The 16,598-nt window shown below is 45.5% G+C and overlaps 1 protein-coding gene across 1 annotated transcript in view; it reads left to right on the top strand.

Moving 5' to 3' along the window:
- Nucleotides 1–1,491: 1,491 nt before the first annotated feature.
- The window catches only part of LOC106575461 (fibroblast growth factor 14), an 87,092-nt gene continuing 71,985 nt past the window's right edge, over nt 1,492–16,598 (top strand). The window contains exon 1 of the mRNA XM_045699074.2: nt 1,492–2,727. Within this exon, the coding sequence (XP_045555030.2) occupies nt 2,223–2,727 (505 nt within the window). The 5' untranslated portion in view covers nt 1,492–2,222. The remainder of the gene's footprint in view (nt 2,728–16,598) is intronic.

Raw genomic sequence — 16,598 nt, 5'->3', positions numbered from 1 at the left:
GATCTCTCTGTACTTTGCTCTGTTCATCTTTCCCTCAATCCTGACTAGTCTCCCAGTCCCTGTTGCTGAAAAATACCCGCACACATGGTGCTGCCACCACCATGCTTCACCGCAGGGATAATGCCAGGTTTCCTCCGCAAGTGACGCTTGATATTCAGGCCAAAGAATTTAATCTTGGTTTCATCAGACCAGAGAATCTTGTTTCTCATGGTCTGAGAGTCTTTAGGTGCCTTTTGGCAAACTCCAAGCGGGCTGTCATGTGCCTTTTACTGAGGAGTGGCATCTGTCTGGCCACTCTACCATAAAAGCATGATTGATGGAGTGCTGCAGAGATGGTTGTCCTTCTGGAAGTTACTCCCATCTCCATAGAGGGAATCTGGAGCTCTGTCAGAGTGACCATTGGGTTCTTGGTCACCTCCTTGACCAAGGCCCTTCTCCCCGATCGCTCAGTTTGGCCTTGGTGGTTCCAAACTTCTTTCATTTAAGAATGAGGAGGCCACTGTGTTCTCGAAGACCTTCAATGCTGCAAACATTTTTTGGTACCCTTCCCCAGATCTGTGCCTGGACACAATCCTGTCTCGGAGCTCTACAGACAATTCCTTCAGCCTCATGGCTTGGTTTTTGCTCTGACATCCATTGTCAACTGTGGGACCTTATATAGACAGGTGTGTACTTTCCCAAATCATGTCCAATCAATTGAATTTACCACAGGTGGACTCCAATCAAGTCATCTCAAAGATAATCAATGGAGGTATTGTGTGTACATTTTATTTATTTATTAATACATAATATCTTTTACCTCTTCTCACCTGCTGCAATGTTCTGAGCTGTTTATTTGTTGTGTAATAGCGCTAAGCTTTGGCCTTGAACACTGAGAAGTGACTAAACAACGTTGTTCAAATAAAGCGGTAGTGCCTTGCATCAATACAGTTATCACCCGCTCAGTCAATACAGCTTTGGGGTGTCTTGAAATCCACTTTACAAATAACATATAATATTGCTATTATTTAACCTTTCTTGGTGGTTCAAGGCTGGGCAATATGGCTCTCTTGTCGAAAGTTAGAATCTAAACTAATTATATGTGGCAGAACATGCAGGGGAAATGGGAGAATGCGTCACAACTGATATGACGCTGGTCCTGGCGCTGTCCTTTCAGCACCAGATGTCGAGCTATGCGGGTGGAGCAGGTCAGGACCATGGTGGGCGGTTATAGCCAACAAAATGCTGCTCAATGCTGCAGCGCTGCACTTCAATGCATCTGCTGGAATACACACACACACACACACACACACACACACACACACACACACACACACACACACACACACACACACACACACACACACACACACACACACACACACACACACACACACACATTACGATTTCTAGCTAGAGAGCACTTATCAATAAACTACAGGATAATTGTTGCTCTACTATGTTACATATGGCTCTACAACGCACTGGACGTTTCACCCACCTGCGTGAGCCTCAGCCCATGTTCTCCCCCCAATGGAGAATTCCAATCACGGGTTGGAAGTGACTGGAAAAGACGGGAGAGAGCGAGCCGACCGGTGAAGTGACGATATCTCGAGTCACTTTTACCAAAACTGGGGGAGCGTCTCGTTCGTAGGTGATGATGTGGAAACCACGTGTCTACGTAATGGAAAGCCGATCTCTTGGCTTGAACCCCTCCTCCCTCTCATCCCACCCCCCTGCCTCGCGCCCGCCTATCTCCAGCGCAGGGGTACGGGACCACGCACACACATCCCTACCGGATGCGTTATACTTTTGGGAGAAGGGAGGGCCGTAGTCAGCTTATTTTCATCAACAAGGTGAGGAAGAGAGGAAAAGAAGAGGGGGAAAGAGAACACAGAAACTACCCGGATAGGAGAGCAGCAGCAGTGCATTGGGACTCTATCAGAGAAGCATGGATTATTCATTTTAAAAAGCCTAGGCTTTATTAAATATTCAACACGTTTTTTTTAAAGACGCAGGAACGAAGGGATTGGGGATTGATTCCTGCTGGGATTTACAGTAAAAGCGAGTAGCCTTCACCAACGTGACGACGCGACTTGATTTGGATTCGGGGCTCCAGCGATTGGCTATGCGTTGTTGGTTAGAAAGCTCCGCTGCAGTGTTCGCATAGGGATGGTACCCCTGCGGGTTCACTAACGGACCGATCCCATATCCACCCTCACCCCGGGAACGTACGAACTAATATGCAATGGTTTTTTGTCCAGAAATCCCCTGCGTTTCGCCGACTACACGCTAGCTCCGCATGTCTGTCTGCCGCACCGCTCCCCCTGTGCGGCAGATGCGATCTAAAGAGTCTATTTGGGCTTCTGACGCGCCGGCCAGGCGGCAGCAGCAGTACCCGCAGCAGCGATACCGTTAAGGAGCAGGAGCAAGTGGAGGAAACTGCAGCATTCGCCTTCATTCTGAGGTATAACGAAGCGTTTCTGCAGCTAAGCGCCAACGCGAAGGACCCGGGGATTCACCTGTTCTGTTCTATGGTCCAGCTGGTTGGGCCGAGTCGCAGAGCTAAGCCCAACGGGACCTGGCTGTTATGCAAGCGGGGGGAGCGAGTCCCCATGAGGGTGTCTAGGCTGCTGGAACGCTCCTCGACCAAATCGATGAGGTTTCTTTGGAACATTTACAGCAAAGGATCGCATATGCTGCAGTGTCTTTGTGGCAAGAGTCTCAAGAAAACCAAGAACCCAACTGGTGAGTGAGAGACTGAGAGAGTGAGAGAGAAAGCGAGAGAGAGACCCCCCTGTGTGTGTGTGTGTGTGTGTGTGTGTGTGTGTGTGTGTGTGTGTGTGTGTGTGTGTGTGTGTGTGTGTATTTCCCCCCTGTGACTGCACTGTTAGGCGCAAGCTTGTGGTTGCTGGTGTGTTGTAGCTGCAATCGCAATTGTGCACCAAGTGAGCGCAGGGGGAGAAGAGGAGAGGGAGAAAGAGGAGGAGGAGAGGAGGAGAGGGAGAAAGAGGAGGAGGAGAGGAGGGGGTGAATAACTTATTTGCGCAGACCCCACTACTGCTGCCACTGCTGCTGCTGGTGTTGTGTTTGTGTGTGTGTGTGTGTGTGTGTGTGTGTGTGTGTGTGTGTGGTGTGTGTGTGTGTGTGTGTGTGTGTGTGTGTGTGTGTGTGTGTGTGTGTGTGTGTGTGTGTGTGTGTGTGTGTGTGTGTGTGTGTGTGTGTGTGTTGAACGCACGCGTGCCAGAAGCGCAGCAGGAAAAAAGCCAACACACAAAAACAAATCCCTCAAACACAACGACAAAGCAACACATAGATTTCAGCTGTAGCGGAACTTTTTCCAGGTGATTGTTGGGCCTGTTATGCCAATTTTATTTAGCTGCAGACTGTATCGAGGCTGCGTCTTTTCGCTGTGCTGTGGCGGCGGATGTTCTCACTCGGGTTTGTTCGGGTTTGTATCACTGCAGTATAGCTCACTTCTGCAACACTTCCACGGGCTCAGCTCAGTACTGGCCCAGTCAAACACTCTGTGGCCCTAAACCTAAACGCAATGTTTCCCCTTTACGCCGATATTAAGAATTCACCAAGGCTGCATAGGAATTGGACATCAAGGCTATCTGTTGATGCAGCTCACCTAGATACGTTGCCATGACTGTAAATACACGCTGAGATATACACAGCATTTATTTTTTATTTTTTTGCATAGAGCTTTTGATCTATAAATAACATCATCAGATATTCCAACACAAAGGCCTATAGCATCTCATGCAAAGCAATGCGACATATGCTGCACCAACAATGGAACATTTAGGCCAACTTTGAATTACACAAGGCCTACCACGTCTTTTCTCACTTCCCCAAATAGGTTATTTTTCTAGTAGGCCTACACTGAAAAAAATAAGGTTCTTAAATAGTTCTTCCTCGGGCTCTTAAAGGGACAGTTCGAGATTTGGCAGTGAAGCCCTTTATCTACTTCCCAGAGTCAGATTAACACGTGGAGACCATTTTTATGTATCTGCATGCAGTTTGAAGGAAGTTGCTAACTAGCAATAGCGCAATTTGTCATTCTAGCTGTTCCCATAGACTTCCAGTCATTGCACTAACGATAGTTAGCGTTGGTTCAAGAAACTGCCTCTAACTTCCTTCATACTGGATGCATATAACATCAAAATTGTATCCACGAGTTCATTTGACTCTGGTGAAGGAGATAAAGGGATTTATTGCAAAAATCACGAACTATACCTTTAAGGTTCCTTGGAGAACTCTTGACTGATAAATAGCCTTTGAGTTAAGTGGGGTTTCTTGATGTGGCATCTACAGTTCTTCAGAATTCTAAAAGGTTCTTGAAATGTGTGGAAGCCTCCAGATGTGTCCCTTTCATAGCACACAGGAAATTGGCCAGTGTTAATAGTGTTTATTTTTCAGTGTAACATTTATAGTGTTGATTCGGGAGTTAAATTAAGACTGGAAGAGTTAAATTAACACTGGAAGAGTTAAATTAACACTAAGTGGTGCAAAATAATCCCAGTGTTGGTGTTAATAACCAGAGTTGAAACAAAACCATGCCCATCATTATCATATTTCCCAGCACTCTCTATTGCTGGTAGATTTTTGTTTCAATGTGTGGACCCCAGGAAAAGTAGCTGTTGCTTTAGCACTAGCTCATTGGGATCCTTATAAAATACAAAATACTAAATATCTATATGTTTTGCATGTACATTGATTGATTAATTAATCTTATGCTACTCAAATATAAATAGCAGACATTTTTGTAAACTAATATAATTTGTTACTTGGACTTATTGCACCTGTTACTGAAATGGTTGTTCCAGTTTACATGCTTAAGTAGGCTGATATGTTAGTCTTCCCAACCATAGCAGTCATTCTGAATGCAGGTTGTGGGTGGATAAACATTCCAAATCTTGGATATCCCAACTTTTAATGGATTCCAATAAGAATTACTTAAGAATCACTTATCAAAACAGCATAAAATGACTTGCAGGTCTGACGTGACGTGTAAACCTTGAGTTTCAGGACACGGTATTAGGGTAAAACTAGGCCCTCAAAAAAAGGCATTATGTAATATGTATTGTATTGTTTAAAATAATAACATTTTAAAGATAACATATTCACTTAGGATCTCTACTTGGTGAAGGCCACAGGATCGAAAATTAATGAGTGCAACAACCCTTTCTCTGTCACTAACAAGTCATGGGTGGTAACTCTACAATTTGCTCGAAGGCGAGGCACACTGGGAAATCCAACACTGAATTCACAGGCGGCTGGTGGCATCTTAATTTGGGAGGACGGTCTTATAGTAATGGCTTGAATGGAATTAATGGAATGGTATCAAACACATCACACATATGGTTTCCATGTGTTTGATACCATTCCATTCACTCAATTCCAGCCATTATTATGAACTGTCCTTTACAGAACCTATTAGAGATCTATAAAGAACCATGCATACACCTTTATTTTTAATAGGTCTACACAATTGTAGCCCTCCACAAGTCTGGCTCATCCTTGGGAGCAATTTCCAAAGGCCTGAAGGTACCACGTTCATCTGTACAAACAATAGTACGCAAGTATAAACACCATGGGACCACGCAGCCGTCATACCGCTCAGGAAGGAGACACGTTCTGTCTCCTAGAGATGTACGTACGTTGGTGCAAAAAGTGCAAATCAATCCCAGAACAACAGCAAAGGACCTTGTGAAGATGCTGGAGGAAACAGGTACAAAAGTATCTATATCCACAGTAAAACGAGTCCTATATCAACATAACCTGAATGGCCGCTCAGCAAGGAAGAAGCCACTGCTCCAAAACAGCCATAAGAAAACAGACTACAGTTTGCAACTGCACATGGGGACAAAGATCCTACTTTTTGGAGAAATGTCCTGTGGTCTGATGAAACTGTTTGGCTATAATGACCATCGTTATGTTTGGAGGAAAAAAGGGGATGCTTGCAAGCCGAAGAATACCATCCCAACCATGAAGCACGGGGGTGGCAGCATCATGTTGTGGGGGTGCTTTGCTGCAGGACGGACTGGTGCACTTCACAAAATAGATGGCATCATGAGGCAGGAAAATTATGTGGATATACTGAAGCAACATCTCAAGACATCAGTCAGGAAGTTAAAGCTTGGTCGCAAATGGGTCTTCCAAATGGACAATGACCCCAAGCATACTTCAAAAGTTGTGGCAAAATGGCTTAAGGACAACAAAGTCATGGTATTGGAGTGGCCATCACAAAGCCCTGACCTCAATTCTATAGAACATTTGTGGGTAGAACTGAAAAAGTGTGTGTGAGCAAGGAGGCCTAGAAACCTGACTCAGTTACACCAGCTCTGTGAGGTGGAATGGGCCAAAATTCACCCAACTTATTGTGGGAAGCTTGTGGAAGGCTACCCGAAACGTTTGACCCAGTTAAACAATTTAAAGGCAATGCTACCAAATACTGATTGAGTATATGTAAACTTCTGACCCACTGGGAATGTGATGAAAGAAATAAAAGCTGAAATAAATAATTCTCTCTACTATTATTCTGACATTTCACGTTCTTAAAATAAAGTGGTGATCCTAACTGACCTAAGACAGGGAATTTTTACTAGGATTAAATGTCAGGAATTGTGAAAAACTGAGTTTAAATGCATTTGGCTAAGGTGTATGTAAACTTCCGACTTCAACTGTACAGGAACTCCCTCCAATAGACATTGAAACATTGCAGTAAATCACAAACTTCCACAACTCAGTCTCGAGGGAGAGACCGTGGTCGAACTGGGTCCATAGTTCCAGCACAGCACAATTCCACATGAATCCAACCCAACAGGTCTTGTAAACAAAGCTTCTTCAAAGCTGACTGATACTGTATAGTGATTATACTAGGCTGTTATCTGCAGACGCTATATATGAGTTTGTTGTGACATGGGCCAGTGGTCCAGTCACTTTTGACAGAAGAAACAACATTGCAATTGTAAATACAGGCATTTCAGTTTAGTTATTGCCTATTTTTGCTATCAGTGACAGCCTGAGAGAGAGAGAGAGGAAAAAGAGAGAGAGAGAGAAAGAGAGAGCGAGATAGATAGAGAGAGGAGAGAGAGAGAGAGAGAGAGAGAGAGAGAGAGAGAAAGACTGTGTCAGCTTGTCTTCTACAGGCTTCTGAGCCAAACTCCCAGCAGATGGTTATATGTTCACAGCCTGCTCTGGCTTATAGCTGCCTGGCTGCTTGGTAGAGGGCCTAGCACTTGTTTGCTAAATACACCCGGCCTCAGTAGCTTGTACTTGTTGTTTTGTTTGTCTCTGTGTGTGAAGTATCTCTTGGCAGTCGCTGTCCATGGTGCTGACCAGGGCCATTAGAAAACTGGGAGTGTTGAACTGGGAGTGTTGAATGGACAGCTCCAAATGAAGTACCTTATACCAGGGGTAGCCAGCCTTTCTCCTGGGGAGACCCTGCTACAGGTTCTTTCCCCCACCTCTGCAGGTGTGTGTGTTGTGTGTGTGCAGTTTAAATCCCGAGAGAGAGAGAAAGAGAGAGAGAGAGAGAGAGAGAGAGATTTAACAGCCAATTCATTTTTATTGTTTATTTCACTTTTGTTTATGATCTATTTGACTTGCTTTGGCAATGTAAATGTATGTACTATATATAGTACTTAAAACATGCTTGTATCGCTGTGCAGATACAATGTTATAATTCCTTTAACAAGGTTTAGATTGATTGAAGCAGAAAGTGTGTGAGTCAGACAACAGCTGTATTCAGCTCTATTCAGCTCAATTCCCAAAGGTACAACTCATCTCTGCTACAGGACTACTTTCATCAAGAGCTCCCATAACAGCTCATTCTACAGGGGAAGGTTAAACAGCACTCAAATTATATCCATTAAGGTCCACTCGCTCTCTCTCACACTCTCTTTCTCTCACACACATACACACACACACACACACACACACACACACACACACACACACACACACACACACACACACACACACACACACACACACACACACACACACACACACACACACACACACACTACACACACACACACACACACACACACACACACACACGCACACGCACACGCACATGCACATACATAAATGCACACACACACATACATATACACACGCACATGCACACATACACACACACACAAATGCACATGCACACACATACACACACACACACACACACACACACACGCACACACACACACACATGCACAAACGCACACACATACACACACAAATGCATATGCAAACACACACACACACACACACACACACACACACACACACACACACACACACACACACACACACACACACACACACACACACACACACACACATACATCCTCAGGGGTTGAATGTTGTATTGACCGCTGCTGGATCCATGATCAGTTGAGGCCAGAGAGAAAGGTCAAGGTTCAGTGATACACAACATTAAATTAGCACATCAATTTCTACCCCATAACACATAATGAGAAAATGGTGTGTGTGGGCTGGGCATAGAAGGACCTTTGAGTCTTAGTTTTGTATTTTGATTGAGAAACCAGCATTCTATATTAGCACAAGGGCTCAATACAGACAGCCAGTGTAAGGTCCTACAGATTGCCAGAGGGGTGAACTCTATGTGGAGCAGGCATCCGGCTTTGGCTTGCGTACATGCCCAGCTAGTGTAATGGTGCTAGCATTAGCATCCCTCAGACTGCCAGTGCAATTCCTATTGGAAATACTAACAGGAAGCACCTCTCGTTATACAGCTTTGTAATTAAGCAATAACACACAAGGGGTTGTGGTATATGACCAATATACCATGGCTAAGGGCTGTTCTTAGCCATGACACAATGCACTACCTTATTGCTATTATAAACTGGTTCCTAACGTAATTAGAGTTAAAAAAAATGTTTCAATTTTTTATTTTTTTTATACCCATGATATAGAGTCTGATATAGCACAGCTTTCAGCCAATCAGCATTCAGGGTTCAAACCACCCAGTTTATAATAAAGCTTATATCATTGCAGGACTCTCAGGGGACACGTGATAAGCTTTTTTCTGTTCAAAGGAAACAGTTTAGGATTATGTCCTCCCTTTCATATTCATTGATCTAACAACAGGACAGAGGTAACAGCTGATGTGCTGGTGACCTGACAACAGGACAGAGGTAACAGCTGATGTGCTGGTGACCTGACAACAGGACAGAGGTAACAGCTGATGTGCTGGTGACCTGACAACAGGACAGAGGTAACAGCTGATGTGCTGGTGACCTGCCAACAGGACAGAGGTAACAGCTGATGTGCAGGTGACCTGACAACAGGACAGAGATAACAGCTGATGTGCTGGTGACCTGACAACAGGACAGAGGTAACAGTTGATGTGCAGGTGACCTGACAACAGGAGAGAGGTAACAGCTGATGTGCTGGTGACCTGACAACAGGACAGAGGTAACAGTTGATGTGCTGGTGACCTGACAACAGGACAGAGGTAACAGCTGATGTGCTGGTGACCTGACAACAGGACAGAGGTAACAGCTGATGTGCTGGTGACCTGCCAACAGGACAGTGGTAACAGCTGATTTGCTGGTGACTGTTCTGACACACCAGTGCATTGTGATTTTAGTGTCTGCCTGATCACACAATTATATACAATGATACATTGAGCTGGACAGCCCCAGACTGGGAAACACCTTTATATACAATGATACATTAAGCTGCACAGCCCCAGACTGGGAAACACCTTTATATACAATGATACATTGAGCTGGACAGCCCCAGACTGGGAAACACCTTTATATACAATGATACATTGAGCTGGACAGCCCCAGACTGGGAAACACCATTATATACAGTAATACATTGAGCTGCCCACCCCAGACTGGGAAACACCTTTATATATAATGATACATTAAGCTGCCCAGCCCCAGACTGGGAAACACCTTTATATACAATGATACATTGAGCTGGACAGCCCCTATCGGCAAAACACCATTATATACAATGATACATTGAGCTGGACAGCCCCAGACTGGGAAACACCTTTATATACAATGATACATTGAGCTGGACAGCCCCAGACTGGAAAACACCTTTTTATACAATGATACATTGAGCTGGACAGCCCCAGACTGGAAAACACCTTTATATACAATGATACATTGAGCTGCCCAGCCCCAGACTGGGAAACACCTTTATATACAATGATACATTGAGCTGGACAGCCCAGACTGGGAAACACCGTTATATACAATGATACATTGAGCTGCCCAGCCCCAGACTGGGAAACACCATTATATACAATGATACATTGAGCTGCCCAGCCCCAGACTGGGAAACACCTTTATATACAATGATACATTGAGCTGGACAGCCCCAGACTGGGAAACACCATTATATACAATGATACATTAAGCTGCCCAGCCCCAGACTGGGAAACACCTTTATATACAATGATACATTGAGCTGGACAGCCCCTATCGGCAAAACACCATTATATGCAATGATACATTGAGCTGGACATCCCCAGACTGGGAAACACCGTTATATACAATGATACATTGAGCTGCCCAGCCCAGACTGGGAAACACCTTTATATACAATGATACATTGAGCTGGACAGCCCCAGACGGCAAACCACCATTATATACAATGATACATTGAGCTGGACAGCCCAGACTGGGAAACACCTTTATATTCAATGTGTCACGTCCTGACCAGTAAAGGGGTCATTTGTCATTGTAGTATGGTCAAGGCGTGGCAGGGGGTGTTGTTTTTGTGTGTTTTGGGGTTGGTTTATTTAGAGGGAATTTGTTCTAGTTTTCCTTTTCTATGTTTGTTTTCTATGTGTGGCCGAGTATGGTTTCCAATCAGAGGCAGGTGTCTTTCGTTGTCTCTGATTGGAAGCCATACTTAGGCCAACTGTTTTTTCCTTTGGGTTTTTGGGTGGTTGTTTTCCGTATAGTCTGTGAACCTTACGGAACTGTTTGCTGTCGTTTTTTTTTTCTTTGTTTAACTGTTCTCTTTAAAACAATAAGTAAGAATGAGCACTCTACACGCTGCGCCTTGGTCCAATCCTTCCGACAGATGTGACACAATGATACATTGAGCTGGACAGCCCCACACTGGAAAACACCTTTATATACAATGATACATTGAGCTGGACAGCCCCAGACTGGGAAACACCTTTATATACAATGATACATTAAGCTGCACAGCCCCAGACTGGAAAACACCATTATATACAATGATACATTGAGCTGGACAGCCCCAGACTGGGAAACACCTTTAAATACAATGATACATTAAGCTGCACAGCCCCAGACTGGAAAACACCATTATATACAATGATACATTGAGCTGGACAGCCCCAGACTGGGAAACACCTTTAAATACAATGATACATTAAGCTGCACAGCCCCAGACTGGGAAAATAAGAGAAAATGGAGATTTGCAGAATTGTCCATTTCTCTGTTCTCTCTGAACTGCACTATTAGTACAAGTTCTGTGGAGTTCTTACTGCTGAGATTGACATGTTAGTGTGTGTGTGTACGCATCTGTGTGTGTATTTAAGTGTATGTGTATGTTTGTGTATGCTCAATATCAAATCAATAGTGGTAAGTGGTAGCTCTCTTTTCTCTTCCCTTCTCTCTTTCTCTCTCGTTTCATGTCTCTCTGTTTCACTCTCGCTCTCTCTCTTCTGTGACTCTGTGGCCCGGGCCTGAGGCATATATATTTTTACCACCCACCACACTTCCTCTTTGTCTGCTGGCTGGTGTTAAAGGCATGTGCCCAATACATAACGTGCTGCAGTTTGCCCTGCTGCCTCTCCTTTCTGTATGTCTCAGAGGAGTTGAGATGGCATACACCTTCCTGTACTTGCCATTGTGATTGATTCTTATTATGTAATTACACTACAGGGTTTAGTTGACCATTCTCATGGTTTCTCATTATGACATCACAAAGGACTTTGTTGACAATTCTAAATTAGTCTCATTATGACATCACAAATTACTTTGTTGACCTTTTTAACAGATTTCAATTGATGACATCACAGTTGATGACGTGTACTGTATAATTCTGACAGCATAATGTAAATTTGTTGAAAAAATTGTTAAATCAATGAGGGTCTTCTCGTTTCTCGCTGCTGCTTATGTCCAAAAGGGTTCAGAAATATACATTTCTCTATTTCAAATCAAATCAAATCAAATTTTTAAAAAATGTCACGTGCGTCGAATACAACAGGTGTAGACCTTACAGTGAAATGCTTACTTAAAATAAAAGCTACAGATACAAGCGTTAGGTTGTAAATTAGATGTTGTGGTGCAGCGCCCCCATGTGCATCTGTGTGTGTGTCTGTGTGTGTGTGTGTGTGTTTAACTATTCTTGTGGGGACCAGAAGTTTTCATTTATTTATTTATTTCACCTTTATTTAACCAGGTAGGCAAGTTGAGAACAAGTTCTCATTTACAACTACCACCTGGCCAAGATAAAGCAAAGCAGTTTGACACATAAAACAACAGAGTTACACATGGAGTAAAACAAACATACAGTCAATAATACAGTAGAAAAATAAGTCTATATACAATGTGAGCAAATGAGGTGAGATAAGGGAGGTAAAGGCAATAAATAGGCCATGGTGGTGAAGTAAATACAATATAGCAAATAAAACACTGGAATGGTAGATTTGACAGTAGATGAGTGTGCAAAGTAGAAATACTGGGGTGCAAAGGAGCAAAATAAATAAATAAATACAGTAGGGGAAGAGGCAGTTGTTTGGGCTATTTATAGATGGGCTATGTACAGGTGCAGTGATCTGTGAGCTGCTCTGACAGCTGGTGCTTAAAGCTAGTGAGGGAGATAAGTGTTTCCAGTTTCAGAGATTTTTGTAGTTCGTTCCAGTCATTGGCAGCAGAGAACTGGAAGGAGAGGCGGCCAAAGGAGGAATTGGCTTTGGGGGTGACAAGTGAGATATACCTGCTGGAACGCGTGCTACGGGTGGGTGCAGCTATGGTGACCAGCGAGCAGAGATAAGGGGGGACTTTACCTAGCAGGGTCTTGTAGATGACCTGGAGCCAGTTTGTTTGGCGACGAGTATGAAGCGAGGGCCAGCCAACGAGATCGTACAGGTCGCAGAGGTGGGTAGTATATGGGGCTTTGGTGACAAAATGGATGGCACTCTGATAGACTGCATCCAATTTGTTGAGTAGGATGTTGGAGACTATTTTGTAAATGACATCGCCAAAGTCGAGAATCGGTAAGATGGTCAGTTTTACGAGGGTATACATTTACATTTACATTTAAGTCATTTAGCAGACGCTCTTATCCAGAGCAACTTACAAATTGGTGCATTCACCTTATGATATCCAGTGGAACAACCACTTTACAATAGTGCATCTAAATATTTTAGGGGGGGGGGGGGTTAGAAGGATTACTTTATCCTATCCCAGGTATTCCTTAAAGAGGTGGGGTTTCAGGTGTCTCCGGAAGGTGGTGATTGACTCCGCTGTCCTGGCGTCGTGAGGGAGCTTGTTCCACCATAGGGGTGCCAGAGCAGCGAACAGTTTTGACTGGGCTGAGCGGGAACTGTGCTTCCTCAGAGGTAGGGGGGCCAGCAGGCCAGAGGTGGATGAGCGCAGTGCCCTTGTTTGGATGTAGGGACTGATCAGAGCCTGAAGGTACGGAGGTGCCGTTCCCCTCACGGCTCCGTAGGCAAGCACCATGGTCTTGTAGCGGATGCGAGCTTCAACTGGAAGCCAGTGGAGAGAGCGGAGGAGCGGGGTGACGTGAGAGAACTTGGGAAGGTTGAACACCAGACGGGCTGCGGCGTTCTGGATGAGTTGTAGGGGTCTAATGGCACAGGCAGGGAGCCCAGCCAACAGCGAGTTGCAGTAATCCAGACGGGAGATGACAAATGCCTGGATTAGGACCTGCGCCGCTTCCTGTGTGAGGCAGGGTCGTACTCTGCGAATGTTGTAGAGCATGAACCTACAGGATCGGGTCACCGCCTTGATGTTAGTGGAGAACGACAGGGTGTTGTCCAGGGTCATGCCAAGGTTCTTAGCACTCTGGGAGGAGGACACAATGCAGTTGTCAACCGTGATGGCGAGATCATGGAACGGGCAGTCCTTCCCCGGGAGGAAAAGCAGCTCCGTCTTGCCGAGGTTCAGCTTGAGGTGGTGATCCGTCATCCACACTGATATGTCTGCCAGACATGCAGAGATGCGATTCGCCACCTGGTTATCAGAAGGGGGAAAGGAGAAGATTAATTGTGTGTCGTCTGCATAGCAATGATAGGAGAGACCATGTGAGGATATGACAGAGCCAAGTGACTTGGTGTATAGCGAGAATAGGAGAGGGCCTAGAACAGAGCCCTGGGACACCAGTGGTGAGAGCACGTGGTGCGGAGACAGATTCTCGCCACGCCACCTGGTAGGAGAGACCTGTCAGGTAGGACGCAATCCAAGCGTGGGCCGCGCCGGAGATGCCCAACTCGGAGAGGGTGGAGAGGAGGATCTGGTGGTTCACAGTATCAAAGGCAGCAGATAGGTCTAGAAGGATGAGAGCAGAGGAGAGAGTTAGCTTTAGCAGTGCAGAGAGCCTCCGTGACACAGAGAAGAGCAGTCTCAGTTGAATGACCAGTCTTGAAACCTGACTGATTTGGATCAAGAAGGTCATTCTGAGAGAGATAGCAAGAGAGCTGGCCAAGGACGGCACGTTCAAGAGTTTTGGAGAGAAAAGAAAGAAGGGACACTGGTCTGTAGTTGTTGACATCGGAGAGATCGAGTGTAGGTTTTTTCAGAAGGGGTGCAACTCTCGCTCTCTTGAAGACGGAAGGGACGTAGCCAGCGGTCAAGGATGAGTTGATGAGTGAGGTGAGGTAAGGGAGAAGGTCTCCGGAAATGGTCTGGAGAAGAGAGGAGGGGATAGGGTCAAGCGGGCAGGTTGTTGGGCGTCCGGCTGTCACAAGACGCGAGATTTCATCTGGAGAGAGACGGGAGAAAGAGGTCAAAACACAGGGTAGGGCAGTGTGAGCAGGACCAGCGGTGTCGTTTGACTTAACAAACGAGGATCGGATGTCGTCGACCTTCTTTTCAAAATGGTTGACGAAGTCATCCGCAGAGAGGGAGGAGGGGGGGAGGAGGAGGATTCAGGAGGGAGGAGAAGGTGGCAAAGAGCTTCCTAGGGTTAGAGGCAGATGCTTGGAATTTAGAGTGGTAGAAAGTGGCTTTAGCAGCAGAAACAGAAGAGGAAAATGTAGAGAGGAGGGAGTGAAAGGATAACAGGTCCGCAGGGAGACGAGTTTTCCTCCATTTCCGCTCGGCTGCCCGGAGCCCTGTTCTGTGAGCTCGCAATGAGTCGTCGAGCCACGGAGCAGGAGGGGAGGACCGAGCCGGCCTGGAGGATAGGGGACATAGAGAGTCAAAGGATGCAGAAAGGGAGGAGAGGAGGGTTGAGGAGGCAGAATCAGGAGATAGGTTGGAGAAGGTTTGAGCAGAGGGAAGAGATGATAGGATGGAAGAGGAGAGAGTAGCTTGAAAGGGCTGGTAACTGTGACAGCATGGAATTCAAAGGAGGCAATAGACAGATGGGTCAGGGGAGAAAGAGAGAATGTCCACTTGGGAGAGATGAGGATTCCAGTGCCACCACCCCGCTGGCCAGATGCTCTCGGGGTATGCGAGAACACGTGGGCAGACGAGGAGAGAGCAGTAGGAGTAGCAGTGTTATCTGTGGTAATCCATGTTTCCGTCAGCGCCAAGAAGTCGAGGGACTGGAGGGTAGCATAGGCTGAGATGAACTCTGCCTTGTTGGCCGCAGACCGGCAGTTCCAGAGGCTGCAGGAGACCTGGAACTCCACGTGGGTCGTGCGCGCTGGGACCACCAGGTTAGAGTGGCAGCGGCCACGCGGTGTGAAGCGTTTGTATGGCCTGTGCAGAGGGGAGAGAACAGGGATAGACAGACACATAGTTGACAGGCTACAGAAGAGGCTACGCTAATGCAAAAGAGATTGGAATGACAAGTGGACTACACGTCTCGAATGTTCAGAAAGTTAAGCTTACGTTGCAAAAATCTTATTGACTAAGATGACTAAAATGATACAGTACTGCTTGCTGGTGAAGTAGGCTAGCTAGCAGTGGCTGCGTTGTTGACTTTGTTTGAAAGTGTAGCTAGCTAGGTAACCACGATAGTTTCAGTACTACACCTTTATCATGATACAAAGGCAACTATGTAGCTAGCTAACATAACACTAATCAAGACGTTCCTTTGTAATGTATTTAGTTTCTACAATGCTGCTCGTCGGTAATAGTTGGCTAGGTTTGGAAAATGGCGTCGCGGGGGACGAAAATAGCTGGCTAGCTAACCTCGATAATTACTCTAAACTACACAATTATCAAACTATGACAAAGACAACTATGTAGCTAGCTAACACTACACTAATCAAATCGTTCCATTGTAATGTATTAGTTTCTACAGTGCTGCTAGTTGGTAAAGGTTGGCTAGCTAGCAGTGGGTTTGATGTTGACTAGGTGTGTTGACTAAGTCTGGAGAACGGCGTCGCGGCGCGGCGGACGAAAATAGCTGGCAAGCTAACCTCGATAATTACTCTAAACTACACAATT

This window comes from Salmo salar, chromosome 17 (assembly GCF_965601325.2).
Source record: "Salmo salar chromosome 17, fSalSal1, whole genome shotgun sequence".
NCBI classification, from domain to species: Eukaryota; Metazoa; Chordata; class Actinopteri; order Salmoniformes; family Salmonidae; genus Salmo; species Salmo salar.
The sequence above is the reverse complement of the archived record's forward strand: the minus strand, read 5'-3'. Positions and strand labels throughout refer to the sequence as shown.